At 32.1% G+C, this 16,392-nt stretch overlaps 4 protein-coding genes across 16 annotated transcripts in view; 2 read left to right on the top strand and 2 right to left on the bottom strand.

The window, feature by feature from the left end:
• The window catches only part of LOC108748112 (LDLR chaperone boca), a 7,739-nt gene extending 427 nt beyond the window's left edge, over positions 1–7,312 (top strand). For all 3 annotated transcript variants that reach the window (XM_018486119.1, XM_018486118.1, XM_018486120.1), the window contains 7 exons: positions 2,197–2,350; positions 5,527–5,621; positions 5,910–6,145; positions 6,266–6,340; positions 6,691–6,851; positions 6,946–7,087; positions 7,174–7,312. In XM_018486119.1, coding sequence (XP_018341621.1) covers positions 5,990–6,145; positions 6,266–6,340; positions 6,691–6,851; positions 6,946–7,087; positions 7,174–7,242 — 603 coding nt within the window. In that variant the 5' untranslated portion in view covers positions 2,197–2,350; positions 5,527–5,621; positions 5,910–5,989 and the 3' untranslated portion in view covers positions 7,243–7,312. The remainder of the gene's footprint in view (positions 1–2,196; positions 2,351–5,526; positions 5,622–5,909; positions 6,146–6,265; positions 6,341–6,690; positions 6,852–6,945; positions 7,088–7,173) is intronic.
• Positions 7,251–8,760, bottom strand: LOC108748113 (mitotic-spindle organizing protein 1-like). 2 transcript variants are annotated; one of them, XM_018486121.1, is made up of 2 exons: positions 8,542–8,760; positions 7,251–7,777 (listed from the first exon to the last, which is right to left on the bottom strand). In XM_018486121.1, the coding sequence occupies exons 1-2, from the start codon at positions 8,556–8,558 to the stop codon at positions 7,510–7,512; spliced, it is 285 nt and encodes a 94-aa protein (XP_018341623.1). In that variant the 5' UTR covers positions 8,559–8,760; the 3' UTR covers positions 7,251–7,509. The 2 variants fall into 2 exon arrangements, with proteins under 2 accessions (XP_018341623.1, XP_018341625.1); XM_018486123.1 differs by having other exon boundaries at positions 8,594–8,760.
• A 142-nt stretch (positions 8,761–8,902) lies between these two features.
• On the top strand, positions 8,903–11,510 carry LOC108748125. 8 transcript variants are annotated; one of them, XM_018486147.1, is made up of 5 exons: positions 8,905–8,950; positions 9,062–9,312; positions 9,474–9,870; positions 10,717–10,920; positions 11,328–11,510. In XM_018486147.1, exons 3-5 carry the CDS (start codon positions 9,512–9,514, stop codon positions 11,341–11,343), a joined length of 579 nt encoding a protein of 192 aa, XP_018341649.1. In that variant the 5' UTR covers positions 8,905–8,950; positions 9,062–9,312; positions 9,474–9,511; the 3' UTR covers positions 11,344–11,510. The 8 variants fall into 8 exon arrangements, with proteins under 8 accessions (XP_018341652.1, XP_018341649.1, XP_018341651.1 ...); XM_018486150.1 differs by lacking the exon at positions 9,062–9,312 and having other exon boundaries at positions 8,903–8,950; positions 9,496–9,870; XM_018486149.1 differs by lacking the exon at positions 9,062–9,312.
• Positions 11,511–11,641: 131 nt separating this feature from the next.
• Positions 11,642–15,310, bottom strand: LOC108748124 (ADP-ribosylation factor GTPase-activating protein 1). Of its 3 annotated transcripts, none has more exons than XM_018486141.1 (9): positions 14,996–15,151; positions 14,308–14,392; positions 13,597–13,878; positions 13,303–13,511; positions 12,949–13,063; positions 12,784–12,873; positions 12,414–12,473; positions 12,084–12,265; positions 11,642–11,960 (listed from the first exon to the last, which is right to left on the bottom strand). In XM_018486141.1, exons 2-9 carry the CDS (start codon positions 14,365–14,367, stop codon positions 11,744–11,746), a joined length of 1,215 nt encoding a protein of 404 aa, XP_018341643.1. In that variant the 5' UTR covers positions 14,368–14,392; positions 14,996–15,151; the 3' UTR covers positions 11,642–11,743. The 3 variants fall into 3 exon arrangements, with proteins under 3 accessions (XP_018341643.1, XP_018341644.1, XP_018341642.1); XM_018486140.1 differs by lacking the exon at positions 14,996–15,151 and adding an exon at positions 15,164–15,310 and having other exon boundaries at positions 11,643–11,960; XM_018486142.1 differs by lacking the exons at positions 12,414–12,473; positions 14,996–15,151 and adding an exon at positions 15,164–15,310.
• Positions 15,311–16,392: the final 1,082 nt, after the last annotated feature.

Below are 16,392 nucleotides of genomic sequence, written 5' to 3'. Positions count from 1 at the left end.
TTTAAAACCCTTTTTTTAAATTTGAATTTCATTCATTATTGACGAAGATATTGTATATACAACTTTGAGCTAAAAAATACGCGATGACTTTTTACTACACCTAATATTATATTATATTATATATTGTATTAATATTATTTTATTTTATTTTTCTAATTTTTCTAATTTTATTTATTTTATTTTATTTTATTATTTTATTTTATTAATATTATATTATATTTTTATATTTATATCAAAAACACATCTATTAAATGCATTTTACAAAATGAATCTGAAATACTTTTTTTTATATAGTACGTTTACAACCATTATGCATGCGTGCGTAATATGCCCCAATTGTATTGGGTTGTTCGGAAAGTAATTTCGTTTTTTCCCAATAAAGGACTTAATTGTATTTTTCACAGCCAACTTCACACGTAAGCCGCATAATCATTATATATTTTGACAGCTGATATAGCAAGGCTTGCTTGTGAAAAAAGTTCGATTGATTCTACGCAGTAGTTTTTGGTTGGTGCCCTATCAAATATGAAAGTGAAAAGCAGCATTTTCGGCATATTTTACTTTTTTACTATCGAAAAGGTAAAAATACTGTTCAAGCAAGAAAAAAATTATCCGATGTGTATGGAGAAGATGTATTGACAGAACGCCAGTGCCAAAACTGATTTGCAAAATTTCGATCCGGCAATTTTGATGTTGAAGATGCACCACGTTCTGGAAGGCCAGTTGAAGCTGATGAAGACACAATAAAGGCATTAATTGATGCAAACCGGCGAATAACAACTCGTGAGATCGCTGAGAGATTAAATTTATCGAATCCGACCGTTCATGATCATTTGAAACGCGTCTGATTGAAAATCGTCTTTCATTTTCATAAGAAAAAACGAAATTACTTTCCGAACAACCTAATACCACCAGAAAGAAACCTGAGACAGGACATGACGGCCCAAATTTGATTCATATAATCGTGTTACACGTTATAAATGAAACGATTTAAAGACGTTGAGTGGCCGGCACTTTTACTTTTTTTTTATTTAATACAGACGGAAAAAGCTACATTTAATTTAATTCTATCCAAAATGGATCTCAACTATGCACAGCGTACACATTCTGTTCCAATTGAATCGTGCACAATAATGCACTTTGTGCATTCCTGTGTACGTTTATGTTAAAATGTGTTAAACAATTGGAAAGCATCCAAAGTAAGAGGCTCCGCACAATAAATGAAACAGAGAATAAGTATTTCAACCTATCAGAAATCATGCTGTGGAATACACAGTTTCTGATAGGTTGAAATTTTTATTCTCTGTTCTCTGTTCCCTGTTTCTTTTATTGTGTGGAGCTTCTAACAGTGCGCGTCGTCCAGGGAGTCGATTGTATATTTCGAAATGAAGTAAAAATTATGAAAGTGAGCAACTTCACTAGAATATTCATAATTCAATTGGTCATCAACTAGTGAATTTGCTCACTTTTGGCATTTTCACTTTATTTTAAGATACACAATCAACTCTCAGGACCTCTATTCTTGAAAAGTATTACATATAAAAAATTAGGGAAATATTATAGTATGCGTTACATATTGTAAGAAATTCACTAGATATGGACACAACAGAAATACCAACAGCATCAGAGTTGTGTGGTTCAGTGACAGAGCGAAAGTCTATCAACTCGGAGGAGAGACTAGGTTTAGGATTAAAACGAGGAGCGATGATATTTTTCTCTATTGTCTTCAATTGTTTATAATATACTTTACAATATAGCATTTCTCTAGTTTTTCGTATGCGATACTTTTCAAGAATAGGAATCTAGAGCGGTCACGCGCGAAATACCGGCTCCTTCCATTGTCTGACCAATCGCCGCTTTAGCTTTTAAGCGCCGCGCGTGTGAAACATAATCTTAAGTTCGAGTATAATTTTCTTTATTTCAATCCTTAAATCTAGAAGCATTAATTCTAAATTCTAATCTAGAAGTATCAATTCAATTTTTAAATTTAGAATTAATCGTAAGTTTATACTTTTTTAATTAACTTAGAAGCAAATCTGTTTTCGCACAGAATTAATTATCAACCCATTAATTAATGTTTCAATTGCTATTAAATATATATTTAATTGATTAATTTCAAGTATGTGCTTTGCGGATGCCCCTATCTTCTCGCTAACTCTCTTAATACTAATAATATAATCACCGTTAAACCATTAGCGAAAAGTGATCGCTTGTGTGAGAAAACAGTCTATCAACGCAGCTGAGTCAACAAATAAATTTATCCAGGAAAGTATAGAGGCCTTTCTCTCTGACCACTTTTTTTCCACTGGCATTCGAGAACACCAGAGAACATTTAGCCGGGTATCTCAAGGTAAGAAAACTTTTCATTCCGATAATGAAATTTGCCGCTAATGAATTGTACTTAGCATGTGTCCCACGTACCCGTGTTCGCGCACATCCATCAACGCTCAAATCTTGGCAGTTAGCCCGTATTCTACGTCGTTACATAGTGCATGTTGTGTATTTTCGCAATTTTTTTTTAGTATATAGAAAGCGGTACCATCAAATGTCTAGGGGGTCGATTGTGTATTTTGAAATAAGGTGAAAATTACAAGTGAGCAATTATTACTAAGTATTGATATATTATATAATAAATTATGAATATTAAATTAAATTATGAATATTCTAGTGAATTTGTTCACTTTCGTAATTTTCACTTTATTTCAAAATACACAATTGAGTTCCTGAATGCTATACATCCGTGTCAGAAAACGAATAGAGGAATTATCAAGGGGTCTGACGGCATTACATTCATTTGGGTCTTCCTGAAAAGATTTTCAATCTTGTAGTGTATGTTCTATATTAACTGTCACTCTACATACCGTCGCAAATTGTCCCGACTATTATACTTTTGGCACACCAGTGTGATGTTCGTCGCGCGCGACACACGATATCCAATGAGTGTATAGCTTTATCGATGTTTTCATTCTGAAGGTATATTTTCATTGCATGTCGCGTGTCGCGTGCGACGAACATCGCGCTGGTGTACCGGAGTCATTAGAAAAATTTGTCGCTTATTTAGGGAGAGCGAGAGAGCAACCATTGAATGATTCGAAATTCATTATAATCGAAATATCTAGCGCTTGTCTTTAACCAATCGGTAATTTGAACAAATTCAGCTACAACTCTCTTTGAGTCGCGGAATTACAAATTTCGCCATACTACAGCCTCAGGTTAGTTCAAAACTAGGGAACTAGCCAAGTCTTCTTGTAACACGCTACTGTAAATATTGTCTAACTGATTGGTTGATGCTTTGCTGTTTGACCCTTACTGCGTCCAATAAGGCTACAGTCCACTTGATGTTACAAATGCTTTGAAGCATTTTTTGTTTGGTTAATTAGTAAAATTCTTTTTTCTAATAGGTCAATCAAAATCTTCAATGCATTTGTAACGTCAAGTAGATCTTAAAGTGCATTTACATTTAAGCGCTAAACGTCAAGTAGCAACCAATCAGCTGGACGATACGGGCAGTGATGTAAAATATATTTTTTACACTGCCAATATCGTTTCGTTGATTGATTTCTGCTTCTGTTGCTTGACGCTTGACGCTAATAGTCGTAAGCGTTGTTGTAAGCGGTTGTAGTTGTAAATATTGACCAATCAAGTTGAATGTAAAAAGAATATTTGACAGTGATTGGTCAATTCTTATAATTACAACCACTTAAGTTTAAATAACGTAACTTTACTGTTATTTTTATTTCCGTTAGATTATGTAGACCTAAAGCAATATCCTGATTGGAATATCATCGACTTAAGTTTACAGTCTTACAGTTACTGTTACGGAATTTTGTGTGTGACAGCCCTAAAGTCTATTTTACAATAGTCGTAATGGCTTCTGCATTAGACACGAAAACGCTTGTCGCGCGGTAAAATGAAATGCAGTAACCAATAAGCACATTAGGAACTGTAAGCTTATTGGCACCACATTTTACCACGCGGCAAGCATTTCCGTGTCCAGTGTGCAGAAGCCATAAGCATAGTTGTAAGTAGTGCAGTTGTAAAAATTGACCAATCAAGTCGAATGTGAGGAGAATATTTGACTGTAATTGGTCAATTTTTGCAACTACAACTATTTACACTAACAACGCTTAGGCCGAAATCAGATTACGTATTAAAAAATGAGATTAAAGATTAAAAAAATGAAGTTTGACCAATCAGAACAAAAGGAGCCAAGATTTCTGTTTTTATTGGTGAAATTTCAATTTTTAATCTTTGATCTCAATCTTCAATGCATAGTCTGATTCCGACCTTACAACTATTGTAGAATAGGCTTAATGCATTTTTATTTAGGACCAATTGTTTCACTTTTTGGTAAATTTTACTTGTGAGATAAATCTAGTAATCCGCGCATGTGATTGAGTAATCTTGCTATTTACCCAACAGGTAAAATTGACCAAAAAGTGGAACAACTAGCCCTTGATGCAAATAGCGTTGCCAGAGAGTTGATTCACTGCACTCAATAAAAAAAGCTTTAGAGCTGTTTGCATAAAATCCTAAAATATTTGTGTATTTAAAATAAGATAGATATATATTTGACTTTGAAAAAAAAGAAAGCGAAAATATCGGTGCAAGTGATGCAAACAGATTTTTTGCAAGTGTGTAAAATTTTTAAATATAATTGGTTTATACATTTAAATCGCAGCTCATAGAAGCTGCATTTGGCAATGCAAATCTAAGACGTCGGAGTATTCTTTTTCTAGTGTACGTGACATATGCTATAATATTAGGTTAAGTAAAAAGTCATCTCGTTTTTTTAAAAGACATCTAGCAGTAAAAACCGCAATTACTTTCTTACCAACAATATAAATATATCTTGATAGAGTAAAGTTTCAGCTTTAAAAATCTCTTTTTTAAATTATACGATACGACAATTTTTAATGGAGTTATGAGCAATTAAAGTCAAAATAATTCTTTTATTTAATCCGCGATAACTCAGTAATCAAAAGTCGTAGGAATATTTAAAAAAAAAGATTTTGTAGGGAAAGTATCAAGCTTTCACGATAGGTAATCGAAAATTTTCTCAAATTCGTTTTGGACACGTTACAAATCCACAAAGTGAGAAGAAAATTTTTCGTCTCTTTCAGCTCGTAGTTTTTGGTATGTAAAAATTATCAAACTCATATAAACTTAAAAAATGTGATAAGCTTTTAAAAGTAGAGATTTCAAGCTTTAAAACCCTTTTTTTAAATTTGAATTTCATTCATTATTGACGAAGATATTGTATATACAACTTTGAGCTAAAAAATACGCGATGATTTTTTACTACACCTAATATATGAGCACTCCGACGCCTCAGATTTGCATTACCGAACGCAGCTAAAGAAACGCAAACAAGCGTCACATGCTTGACCAATCAAAAGAAAGAATTTTACGAATTGACCAATCAAAGAACGTGCCATAGAATTTGCAAAGTGACCTGCACCCAAATCCCTGGAAATAAAATTCCTATTTCGAAATCTGGTCATTTTTTGTTCTTCCTGGATTTAGTTGGCACGAAATGTTTGCGTTGCGCGTCCTGTGGCAATATGAAAACTGGAATTCTAGTTGACGATGTACCGTGGAATTGTGAGGTTCGACTGAAGGTAATAGATCGACGTTTCTACTTGTATTTGTTACATTTTTTATGTATTGTTAAATTCAAATTGCTCGAATTTTAATGTTTAACTAAACTCTTCTTATATTGCGTTTTAAAGAACGTCGGCATAGGCATAACCTTAATAATTGCTATAATTGATGTAACATGATTGATTCTGCTGTGGCATTCCAATGTCACAGAATGTTTGGTTGATTTTCGATTGTTGAACGAAAGTTCGTATTAAAAGGAAAATGCTAATTTCATTTGAACAGACGGCTCTCTTTCGAATTTTCAGAAACACGCCTGTGATGTGTTTGTTGCGCATCATACTATAAATCATTCCTGGTAAAGACGTGATTTTCTAGTATCTGCAAAATGAAATCGAGGATTATTGTCCTGAGCCTGTTTATGCTCTTTGTTATGGTGGTATCCACATCGGATACTAAAGAGCGAAAAAAGAAATCATGGAAAGACAAGGACATGATGTTCATGACGGACGCTGACGCAGAGCGTTTGCTGGAACAGTGGGAAGTATGGCCATTACGTTGTATTCTCAGATAAAACAAAATTCGTTCTTTGTCTCTATATGACTGTTATATCAATAAAACGAAAGCAATGCGAACGAACTTTTTGATTAATGTGATATCTTAGGCAAATGATGAACCCCTGGAGCCAGACGAGTTGCCGGAACATTTGCGACCTGCCCCAAAGCTAGATATATCCAAGGTAATATATCATTTTACATGAAAATCTGAAACCATAGTTTAATCCTTTATTGGCAATGTAACTTTAAAAGGCACTGTTAATTTTTTTACTATAAATTTTGATCAATTTAAATCTGTAAAGAACAAGTAAAATACAATCCAACTTCTATTATCAGAAAAGCTCATTGTTAAAGAAAAATGTTTTAACAAACATGTAAGAATTTTTTCCTATTTTTAAAATTGGTACAATAAAAATTTTGTTCTACTTCTCAAAGATCTCTATTGCTGATGAAAAGTTAAAATTTATATTGTTGGCAGATTAAGGATACACAAATATACAAATTCATTTTTGTTTTTAACTATCCATTGTAGCTAGACATAAAAAATCCAGAGAGTATGCTAAAAGCAACGAAGAAAGGAAAAGGCGTTATGATGTTCGTAGATCTTCAGTCAAATGTTTCAGAGGAGCAAGCAGATGTCATGACCCGTATCTGGCAGACTGGCCTACAAAATAACCATATCACTATGGAAAGGTACAGCATTGTTGCACCCAAGCTATCCTCAGGCACTTTAAAAGCATTCCAAGATAGAAGATTAATTAAAATATTTGAAATGTTTACTGTGCAGATATCCAATTGAAAATAAACGTTTCATATTCATGTTCCACGATGGAGCTCAGGCTATCGAGGGTAAAAATTATTTGCTACAACATCCTGAAGTGGCTCATGTCACGATCGATGGACAGTCGTATTATCCACCACTAAAGGAGGTAACGATAACGTATTGACGAAATTTTCAGGTGTTTGTAAACTTTCTTGTGTGTGAGAAATAAAAGAAACATTTGTCTCTTTCCAGGGAGAAAGCATTATAATTGACGAGTCGATGAAAAAGCCAAGTGCCAAGAAATCGAAAAAAGAGTTGTAATCTCGTGATTAATTTCTGAAACGATTTCTATTTGTCTATTTTTATATAAAAAGTATACTTTCGAGAAATATTTTTTTCTACTTTGTTTACAAAAACCAAATTATTTCTATCAAGCGTTAAGTTTACACTGTATGTTTATTAGTTTATTCGTATAATAAATAAAATATCATATACTATCTACATTCAAAAACGTATATTTTTTAACAACGCAAGATCAATTCTGTAGAGAGTGTAGGAGAGCAACAATAGCGTCATACTTGTTCATGTTCATTTGGTTGTGCTAGTCTTGCTGGTGGAAGACTCCAGTTGTCCGTCGTTCATCGCTTTGACTTCTCGTTGAAGTTCCTTCACCACCGTCGCGAGGGCATGTGGATTCACTCCATTCTCACATAGCCTGATACAGATACTCAAAGTGGTCGGATCTAGATTTGTATTCAGCAGCTTAGAGATCTGGTAGAGAGTCTGGAACGTCTTACGAGCGGCGTTCACCTGGTGATTCACAGGCTCCGGCATGCTGACTCGCTTCCGGTCCTTTCTAGAAACAAGCAAAGTTCATGTTACAATAAATGTTTTTCTGATTTGTCATCATTTTTGGAATAAATTTGATTGTGCTCAGAAGTTTTTTTAAATATAAATAACTATTAATTTGTTAAATATATATTTAATATAATATGTTTAATCATTAATTTATAATATATCCTTAATATAATAATTATATTAAAAATGTATTTAATATTTAATAATTTTTCTTTTAATATTGAAATTATTAAATATTAACAATTTAATATTTAACAGTTTACAGAATTTAATATGTGTATTATACCTAAATTTATTAATTAAGAATATATCCTTAATGAAATAGTTATATTAAGAATATTAATATAATTACATAATTACATAAAAAATTATATATGTATTTACCTAATTATTTATCTAATTATTAGTATTACAATACTATTTACAAATGTTTCCAATATTTAACGATTTAAAAAATTTATAAATTATATATAACTTTTTTAGACTGTTAAATTAAATTTAAGAATATATTTTCACAGGGAATCTCTATTATTAGTAATCACCTCTCTGCTCTTTTTCTTTGTCTGAATTGTAACTGCAAGGATCGATGTTCCAAAAATGAGACACGCTATTTGAAACAAGCTATTTTATAATTCTGAGAGAAAACGAACATCTATTAACAAAGCAATTCCATCTAAGAATTGGATGAAGAAAAATAACATCTAACGTGAATCGGAGATTATAATTTCTCTCAGGTATTTCTTACAACTAAAAACCGTTTACCTATTTAAATAAGACATTCTCTGTCCCTTTCCCTCGCGTTTCAAATACTCACTCTTCGAGGTTGGACAGCTTTATGACAAGAGATCACAAACATCCGTTGGAAAAAAGGGACTCGTCTTGTTCCCAGAAACTGAAGGCTGAAGTTTGCAGAAATGTGCAAAAACGCGATGTAAAAACATAAGTAAACACAACATTGGCTTCTTCGAGTGCACACAGATAGACCTGGGGAATAATAATAATTATTATATGTCACATGGTAGCCAACCTTTAAACATGTAACGGGAGACGATTGGCTACTGTACGATTTTTATCATTTTTTACCAAAGCCAATTGTCCGGAATGGCCGGACTGCCGTTAGTTGCTGCCAACTTCATTATGTGACGTGACAACAATTTGTGGACGGAACAAGGTACATGTTATTGAAGAAATTTTATAATTATGATTGTGACAGCGCATCAGTTGCACGATAATTAACAGATAAAAGTAAAATACATATTTTAACGCATTTGTCTTTTAAAAGGTACGTTGCAAATTTGAGGAAAAACTCGTGGAGAGAATCCTAACCTGGTCCTAGCATTTATGCACTGGAAAAAGTCTTATTGTTAATTAGAATTTTCAAATTCAATCAGAAAGATACAAATCCAGATACTCATAGTATCTAAATCTACTAAACATTTTTGTCGAGATAACCAGAAACTCTATATTGATAACCAGTATTCTGATTGATATAAGAATTTGTTTTGTTGATACAATCTGAACATTTTTTTCAAGGTAGTTCACATCTTTAAGATCAATCTAGTCTCTTGTTAATTTGCGAGTTATTTGATGAAAAAACTAAACTTTATTTATTGTTTTATTTGCTTAACTTTCATTGTTCATCGCCTATCTATTTACTAACATTTCTTTAGTTTCTAAGTTTTGTATTTCTATAGTGTGTCAGAAATTGTTTATTAGTGGAGCAACTATTAAAATGGAGGAAAATGAAGATGATAACAATGAGAGTAATAGCAACAGTAAAAAGAAGGAAGGCAAGCTTCCTTTTGGTAACAAAGAGAATGCCATTACGGTATTGAATGATCTCTTTAAACATGGACAGAATCTTCCTTTTAATAGTATTTTGGGCACGTCTATGGCCGAACGCCAATCTAAAATGGATTCAGCGCTCGAATTGACACAGACTTTCCTTAAGAATAAACCTTCGATAGTTGGCTGGTTACGTAGTAATGTATTTGAGGAATCCGAATGTAATGTACCTATGGCATTGTTATTCATCGCATTGTACGAGCAGCATTCATTGCCTCATCAGAAGGAGACAGAATGTGACTTTAGGTATGATATAGACAGCAATGCCCTTCTTTTTATTCTAAAATGTTATTGTATTGTATATATAAATTTTATGTTAATACTATTTTATTATAAAAAGTGTTTATTATAAAAATTTTCACATTAATTAAGAGTGGTCTGTTTCTTCGTACGTAAAATTGACTTATCAATATTGTATCGCTCAATATCGATGACGTTCTGGGATCAAAAATATCTTCTGTTATTTACATATTTAATTTTATTAGTTCTATTATTCTGCTAATATATATATATATGATTTTATTGATTACTTAATATATGTATATATACAAAGTATTCAGTAATAGGGATAGGACAAAATTTAAGGAGTGTGCAAGTCTAAATATTAAAATAAGATAAGATAAAATAAAAGAATATCAAAATTACGCGCGCGAATTTGACTCATGTTTTTAAATTATAAATATTTAAATTTACATGCATTAACATTTACATTATTAAGCATTATTAAGCATTTTTATGTGAATATTTAAACATTCAGAATATTTATAAAATCAAGAATAAAATTTCAATAGAGATTTTGTAAATGCCTAAATATGTGTTTGAGGCACTTTTTACATATTTGAATATTTGAACATTTATGATTAAAAAATGAAGACGAATTCGCAATTTTGTATTCTTCATTTTCACCTTATTTTTTTATGATCTAGAATCAATCCTTAAATTTTGTCTCATCTACTGTAGAGTACTCTGTATATATTTAAAATAGTATATATATAACGTATTATTTAATCAAGTCTACTTCATATCAGATACTTGAGTTTTTGAGCCCATAAAATTACTGAATAATTGATGATAATTGATGTATATTTTCAGTGAAGTATATCAGTTTCTTTATAAAATGACGACGAATCAGCCGGCACCACAACTTTCACGTAATTCCGCGATCGTATTACACAAACTATTATCAGAAATAATAGAGGAGATATGGCCAAACACACAATCGAACCTTCTGAAATATCTAAGTAAAATACATATCTATAGTAGATCACCAATTAGAAGAACATATACACGAAAAAAGTTAGTTTCTGTTATTTATATTAATCCTTGGATATCGCCTTTATGATTAGACTTCAAACTGAATTTTATAATTTTTTTCATACACTTAATTATTTAATTTATTTATACACAATGGTTTATACCATTATAAACTGCGTTTTGTCCATCTGTGTTTAATAATTGTATTGATTATTATCGAATGTGTTTTCATTATAGAATGAAATACTTTTGCATTTTTAAAAATAAAATTTTATTGTTTTTGTAATTATTTTATAATACACAGTGTGTAAACAATAATAACGCAATCAAAAAATATAAAAAAATCTTTAAATGACTTCGCATTTACGTTATATTTTTAAATGTCGGGTATCTGAGGATTAATTTTTATAGTGATATGGCTGTCTAAACAATCGTAGCATTTATTTCAGGAATGATGCCGGATAAAAGAAAATAGCAGAAAACTGTTCGTCTTAGATCTAATAAAATGACATAAATCGTAGATTTATAATCTTGAATTCTCCAAGTTTTTTAATTTGTTTTTTTGGAGTTTGTGTGAATATTCAAAATCCTCGAAAGAATTGTAAGACTTGAAAATAGATTACGATTTTATATTGTACAGTTAGTATGTTAATAATAATTATTAAGTAATAATGATTTATTACTTAAGATTGTATTATGAATTACTGAACAAAATTATATCCTATTTTACAAGGAAAATAGGTCACTTTATAAAAAACATATCTCATATAAATGCATGTATCTGTCCTTTAATTCTCTTTAATAATCTTTAAAATTAACATATACCGATATCCTCATTTCCTAATTCGCGCTAATGATATCAGGGTTAATTATTTAATATTTCCCAGGCGTCGTCTTCCGCTTTCGAGTTCCAATTCTGTTGTGCCTTATTGTCCGTTTCGAAATTGATCAATGATTCTTCTTTTCTCTCTGCCTTTGGTTGTTTTTTTGAAGTTACTGTCTTGCTCGTTTGTTTCGTGTCGTTGCCCCAATCCCAATCGCAGTTCGAGGTGTTGGAAGAATCTCCAGTGGAAATGTTGCTCCTGAAATATAAGTAAGGAATAAATTTTGAATAAATCGATTGTATTTTACTTACACAGACTTATTAATAATTAATAATTTAATAAAAGTTTATTTTTATATGTAGAAGTTTAGAAGGTACGTACTTTGAACTGGAGCTTCTTACAAGAGACGATTTTTCGTTAGAGCGATTCGATATTAAATCGTTATTCTGATACGTATCAGAGGAATACTGATATCGATCTGTGGAATCATATTGCCTTTGTTGTTCCGCTGAATTGGTCCCAGCAATATCACCCCATCCTCCCCGTCTCGTTATATCCCCAACCTGTGCATTATTTTTTTTTCTAAATTTCTCGATTCTTAATAAGACGTCTGCCTATATATGTATGCCATAATAATATTTCTAATATTTAATTTTAACGACAATTAAAAAATGAGTAATAGAACAGAAAAGCAAACGAAAGAATTTATACCTTTGTAACCAAATGATTGACCTGAGCTCCTACGTCCTCTAATAATGTGCCATCACGAACCTAATGATTGAATAGAAACAGAGAAAAACGAAATAAAAATGTCTTCAAAATAAGAATTATAAATTCGATAGCGGAATTAATTAAGATAAATAATAACACAAATAATAACGATAATTAATATATCTCACGTTTATGCTCTCAAATAAATTTATGCATGGCAATTCTAACAATCGAAAATAAATGAGTGGGTAAAAATAAATAAACAATAATGCTTTAATCCTGTTCTTCAATCTCGTTTAAAAAAAATAATTAATTTTTAGTCCCTAATTAGTTTACACTCGAGAGCCTTTCTCGAAATTTGTACACTTGCCTTTTGCGTCGCGAGTCCTCCGATCTTGATTGCATTCTCGGTAGCTTTGCTTGCTATTTTTGACGCCGAGGAAGAGAATATTGACCATCCCTGCAATAGTAAGACATAATAGATTAATTCGTTAATTTTAAATTACAGACATTTAGTGAATGGTAAAAATCATACACTCGCTAATGATGATACTGCAGTGTCGAACAATTCTTGGGACGAACTCTTGGGTGGTGGATCCATCTGATAGCCGAAGCCACCGTATTTACCACCTTGATTAGGTGGGATATTACTAAAACGATAACATTATAACTATTTCTCCTATCTTAATACACACTCCATTCTTACAATCCTATCACATTTTTCGGTTCTCATAAACTCTTCAAATATTTAAACTTATTCATTCTTTTGTTTTCCAAATCTTTATATTTCCCATTTATTTGTACTCTTAATTGTTCTATATTCTATAATATATTAAATATTGTATCATAATACCTGATATAGAAAATAAAAGCCAGACTACAGACTTACTCTGGACGATTGGCATTTTCATTCTGTTTCTTCGCAAAGAAGAATTCTGTCTGCATCTTCAGGTTATTTGAGTCCATATTTTGGTAAGAAGAGGACAGGTCGTTCTGGTACGAACATTCTTGCTTATTTTTAATGAATGTCTGAGACTGAAACTCCTTCGCTGTTGAACTGCTTGGACTCCAAGGCTCTCCTCTCGCCAATGTAGCGATCTAAGAAAAGAAAAAATATTTTTAAACGAATGAAATAACTCTAAAGGGACTCAGTGATATAAAAGTGTATGATAAATCTCTTTACCTTATCCCTGTATAATGCCGCCGCCTTTGTATTATAACGCTGTGAGATGGACATAGATTCGTCCCAGTCGGGTTGATTCTCAAAAAACTCTCGGGCGTTTCTATTGCCACCGACCTTCATCTTTTCCAGTTCTACATCCTTCCACTTGTCCATAGAGACAGAACGGACAAATGATAAGTGTACACCTAAACCACGATGCTTGCCTGAACATTCCAGGCATATCCAAATGCCATACGTCACGGATACCCATTGCGGATTGTGGCTGCCACATTCGAAACATTTCTACAAAATGCACAAGTATGTATAAATCTGACAATCATAAAGAAGTCACTTGCAAAGAGCTACTAATTAATTTCATTTTTATAATAGGTACATGTAATGAATTTTCTTAATAGGTACATATTAATGAAAAATAAATGTACTACATATCAACTCAAAACATTGAAATGTTTATTTTCTGGAAAACTGTTCTTTGAGTTATGGTTATAACAAATGAATGATATTTCAATTCTACGCAAAGTGCTGAGATAAACAATAAAAATTACATTTACCAAAAATAGAAGTTGAAATTTAAACTTTAAAAAATTTACTTTAATAAAATATTCGACTGAAATTTACCTTAAAAAGACTAAATACCTAATATTTAATCTTTGTAAAAAAAAGAGAGAAAGCACTTGATATATTTCTCATCTTGCTCTCAATCAAGCTTACATTGTTCTCGTCCTTCGGCTTTAATTCACTCAGCACTCGTCGCGTTCTTGGACTGGCCATGGTCACATCAGTTAGTTGTCAAAGGCTGAGGATTACAGTTATGTTAACAGTCGATCTAAGTTATGTAGGTCTATTTTCTAAAACTGGATCAGTACATTTATGTACTGTACAAAATGAAATGAGTATATGTTTGATATTTGGTAAAAGTAAAACAGAAAAATCCAGTGGTCTGGTACAGGAATAAAAAACAGATGCATTGAAACAGAATATTTGAAGTCTAACAATTTCCTTGCGTCTATAATTCAACATGTGGGATAAGCAAAAATAATTGAGGCGTTAGGCAAGATAAAAAATTGAGGAATGCTCTGAAAATTCCGGTTTAAATTCAACATTACGCATCAATAAAATGTCCCATAGCATGAAATATTTCAGAAATACTTTACTGCAAGATTTGAAATACTTCAGAAATTTTTCACAAAATATCTCTAAAAATATAAATACGATCAGGAAGTGCTTTTGAAATATACTTTTTCTTACAATGTTTGTATAACATTTCTAAAATATTTTTGTGAAACACTTTAACGCGACATTTTAAAATATTTTATAAATGTACACGAAAAAATATTTCTAAATATTTCAAAAAATAATTCACATAAATATTTCATGCCGTGTGACATACATAATGTACCTCGCGGCTATGATTATTAGCTTCGGTGTGAGCCGAGAAAGCAAACGGAGCAATGATTGAAACGTGGGAAATTCATCACGGCATTCCAACAGCCCTGAATTTCGGAATGCCGCGGTATCATTACGATCGTTATGCGAGTCATGCGCGATAATTGGCTAAAACGTTCACCTCGAGACTACGAAGTCATTATATCGAACAGTTCTTTCTTCCGGGACGGGAGAATCGGATCCTACGTGGACATATTGCAAAAGTCGGACACGATTTTTGTACCCTGAGAACTAAACTGCTGGAAACTGGCGACACTGGCGTTGTCGTGACTGACGTCACGCGGAGAAGTTAGGTTAGGTCATCGTCCGCGGGTGACTGCCCGGGAAATTTCTAGCTGTATGTAAGTATGATATCCTTCGTCTTTTTATCCGGTGAACAGAATTTAACTATTAATTCTATTCACGCGAAGTCTATTCTAACGAAATAGTACGGATATTGTTAATCTTAGATTAAGTTAATCGTAGTTTGATTGAAGGTGATATCGTAATAGTGAGACCTAGTTTCACAACTTATGGTTAACGCTTAACTAACCGAGGTGCAACTTATTTCTCATCTTTTTCCAATCTTAGAATTCGAAAGAGATAAAGATTAACAAGGAGAGGCTACGCTCTGCTCTTCTCCGATTTTGATCGAACTTGTAGTAATATTAGAAGAGCCTATCAAACATCTGTAAAGTCGTTCCCGCTTAGAAGCCGAGCAATGAGCATTTAAAAATATAAAAAAATCTGAAAACAGTCTAATATTTCGGAAAATATACATTTTTGAGAAAAATGTCTTAAACCAAAATGATAGAATTTAATAAGATGTATTTACTGGCTTTATTGGTTTGACCTTGGGAGGCATCGTCAATCTTGACTTGATCTTGACGATGCTACCCATTTATAAAACCAGTATAAATACATCTTATTAAACGCTATCATTTTTGTCTAAGACTTTTCTCAAAAATGCATACTTTCCGAGATATTAGATCGTTTCCAGATTTTTGCTATTTTTAAATACTCGAATCATTATTCGGCTTCTAAGGCCCATTAGCGGGAACGGCTTTACAGGTGTTCATTTGGTAGGCTCCTCTAATAAGTTTGATCAAAATCGGTGAAGAGCAGACTGTAACCTTTCCTGGTAAATTAAATCTCGGTTAAGAGTTAATCAGTTGCGAAACTGGGCCTAATGTTTATTATTTGTATAACATCCCTTTCCGATTTTCCTGTAGTTTGTAAATTTGTAAATTTGTGTATTTTCATGCGTAAAATATACTCTGGGAAGAAAAATAGTCCCCAAGCAGAACAAGTAGCGATAATGTCAAAATGACATTAAAATGAATCGGAAATAATTGAAAAATTATTTTTAAT

This window comes from Trachymyrmex septentrionalis, unplaced genomic scaffold (assembly GCF_001594115.1).
Source record: "Trachymyrmex septentrionalis isolate Tsep2-gDNA-1 unplaced genomic scaffold, Tsep1.0 scaffold210, whole genome shotgun sequence".
NCBI lineage: Eukaryota > Metazoa > Arthropoda > Insecta > Hymenoptera > Formicidae > Trachymyrmex > Trachymyrmex septentrionalis.
This window is presented reverse-complemented; position numbering and strand designations above follow the sequence as displayed.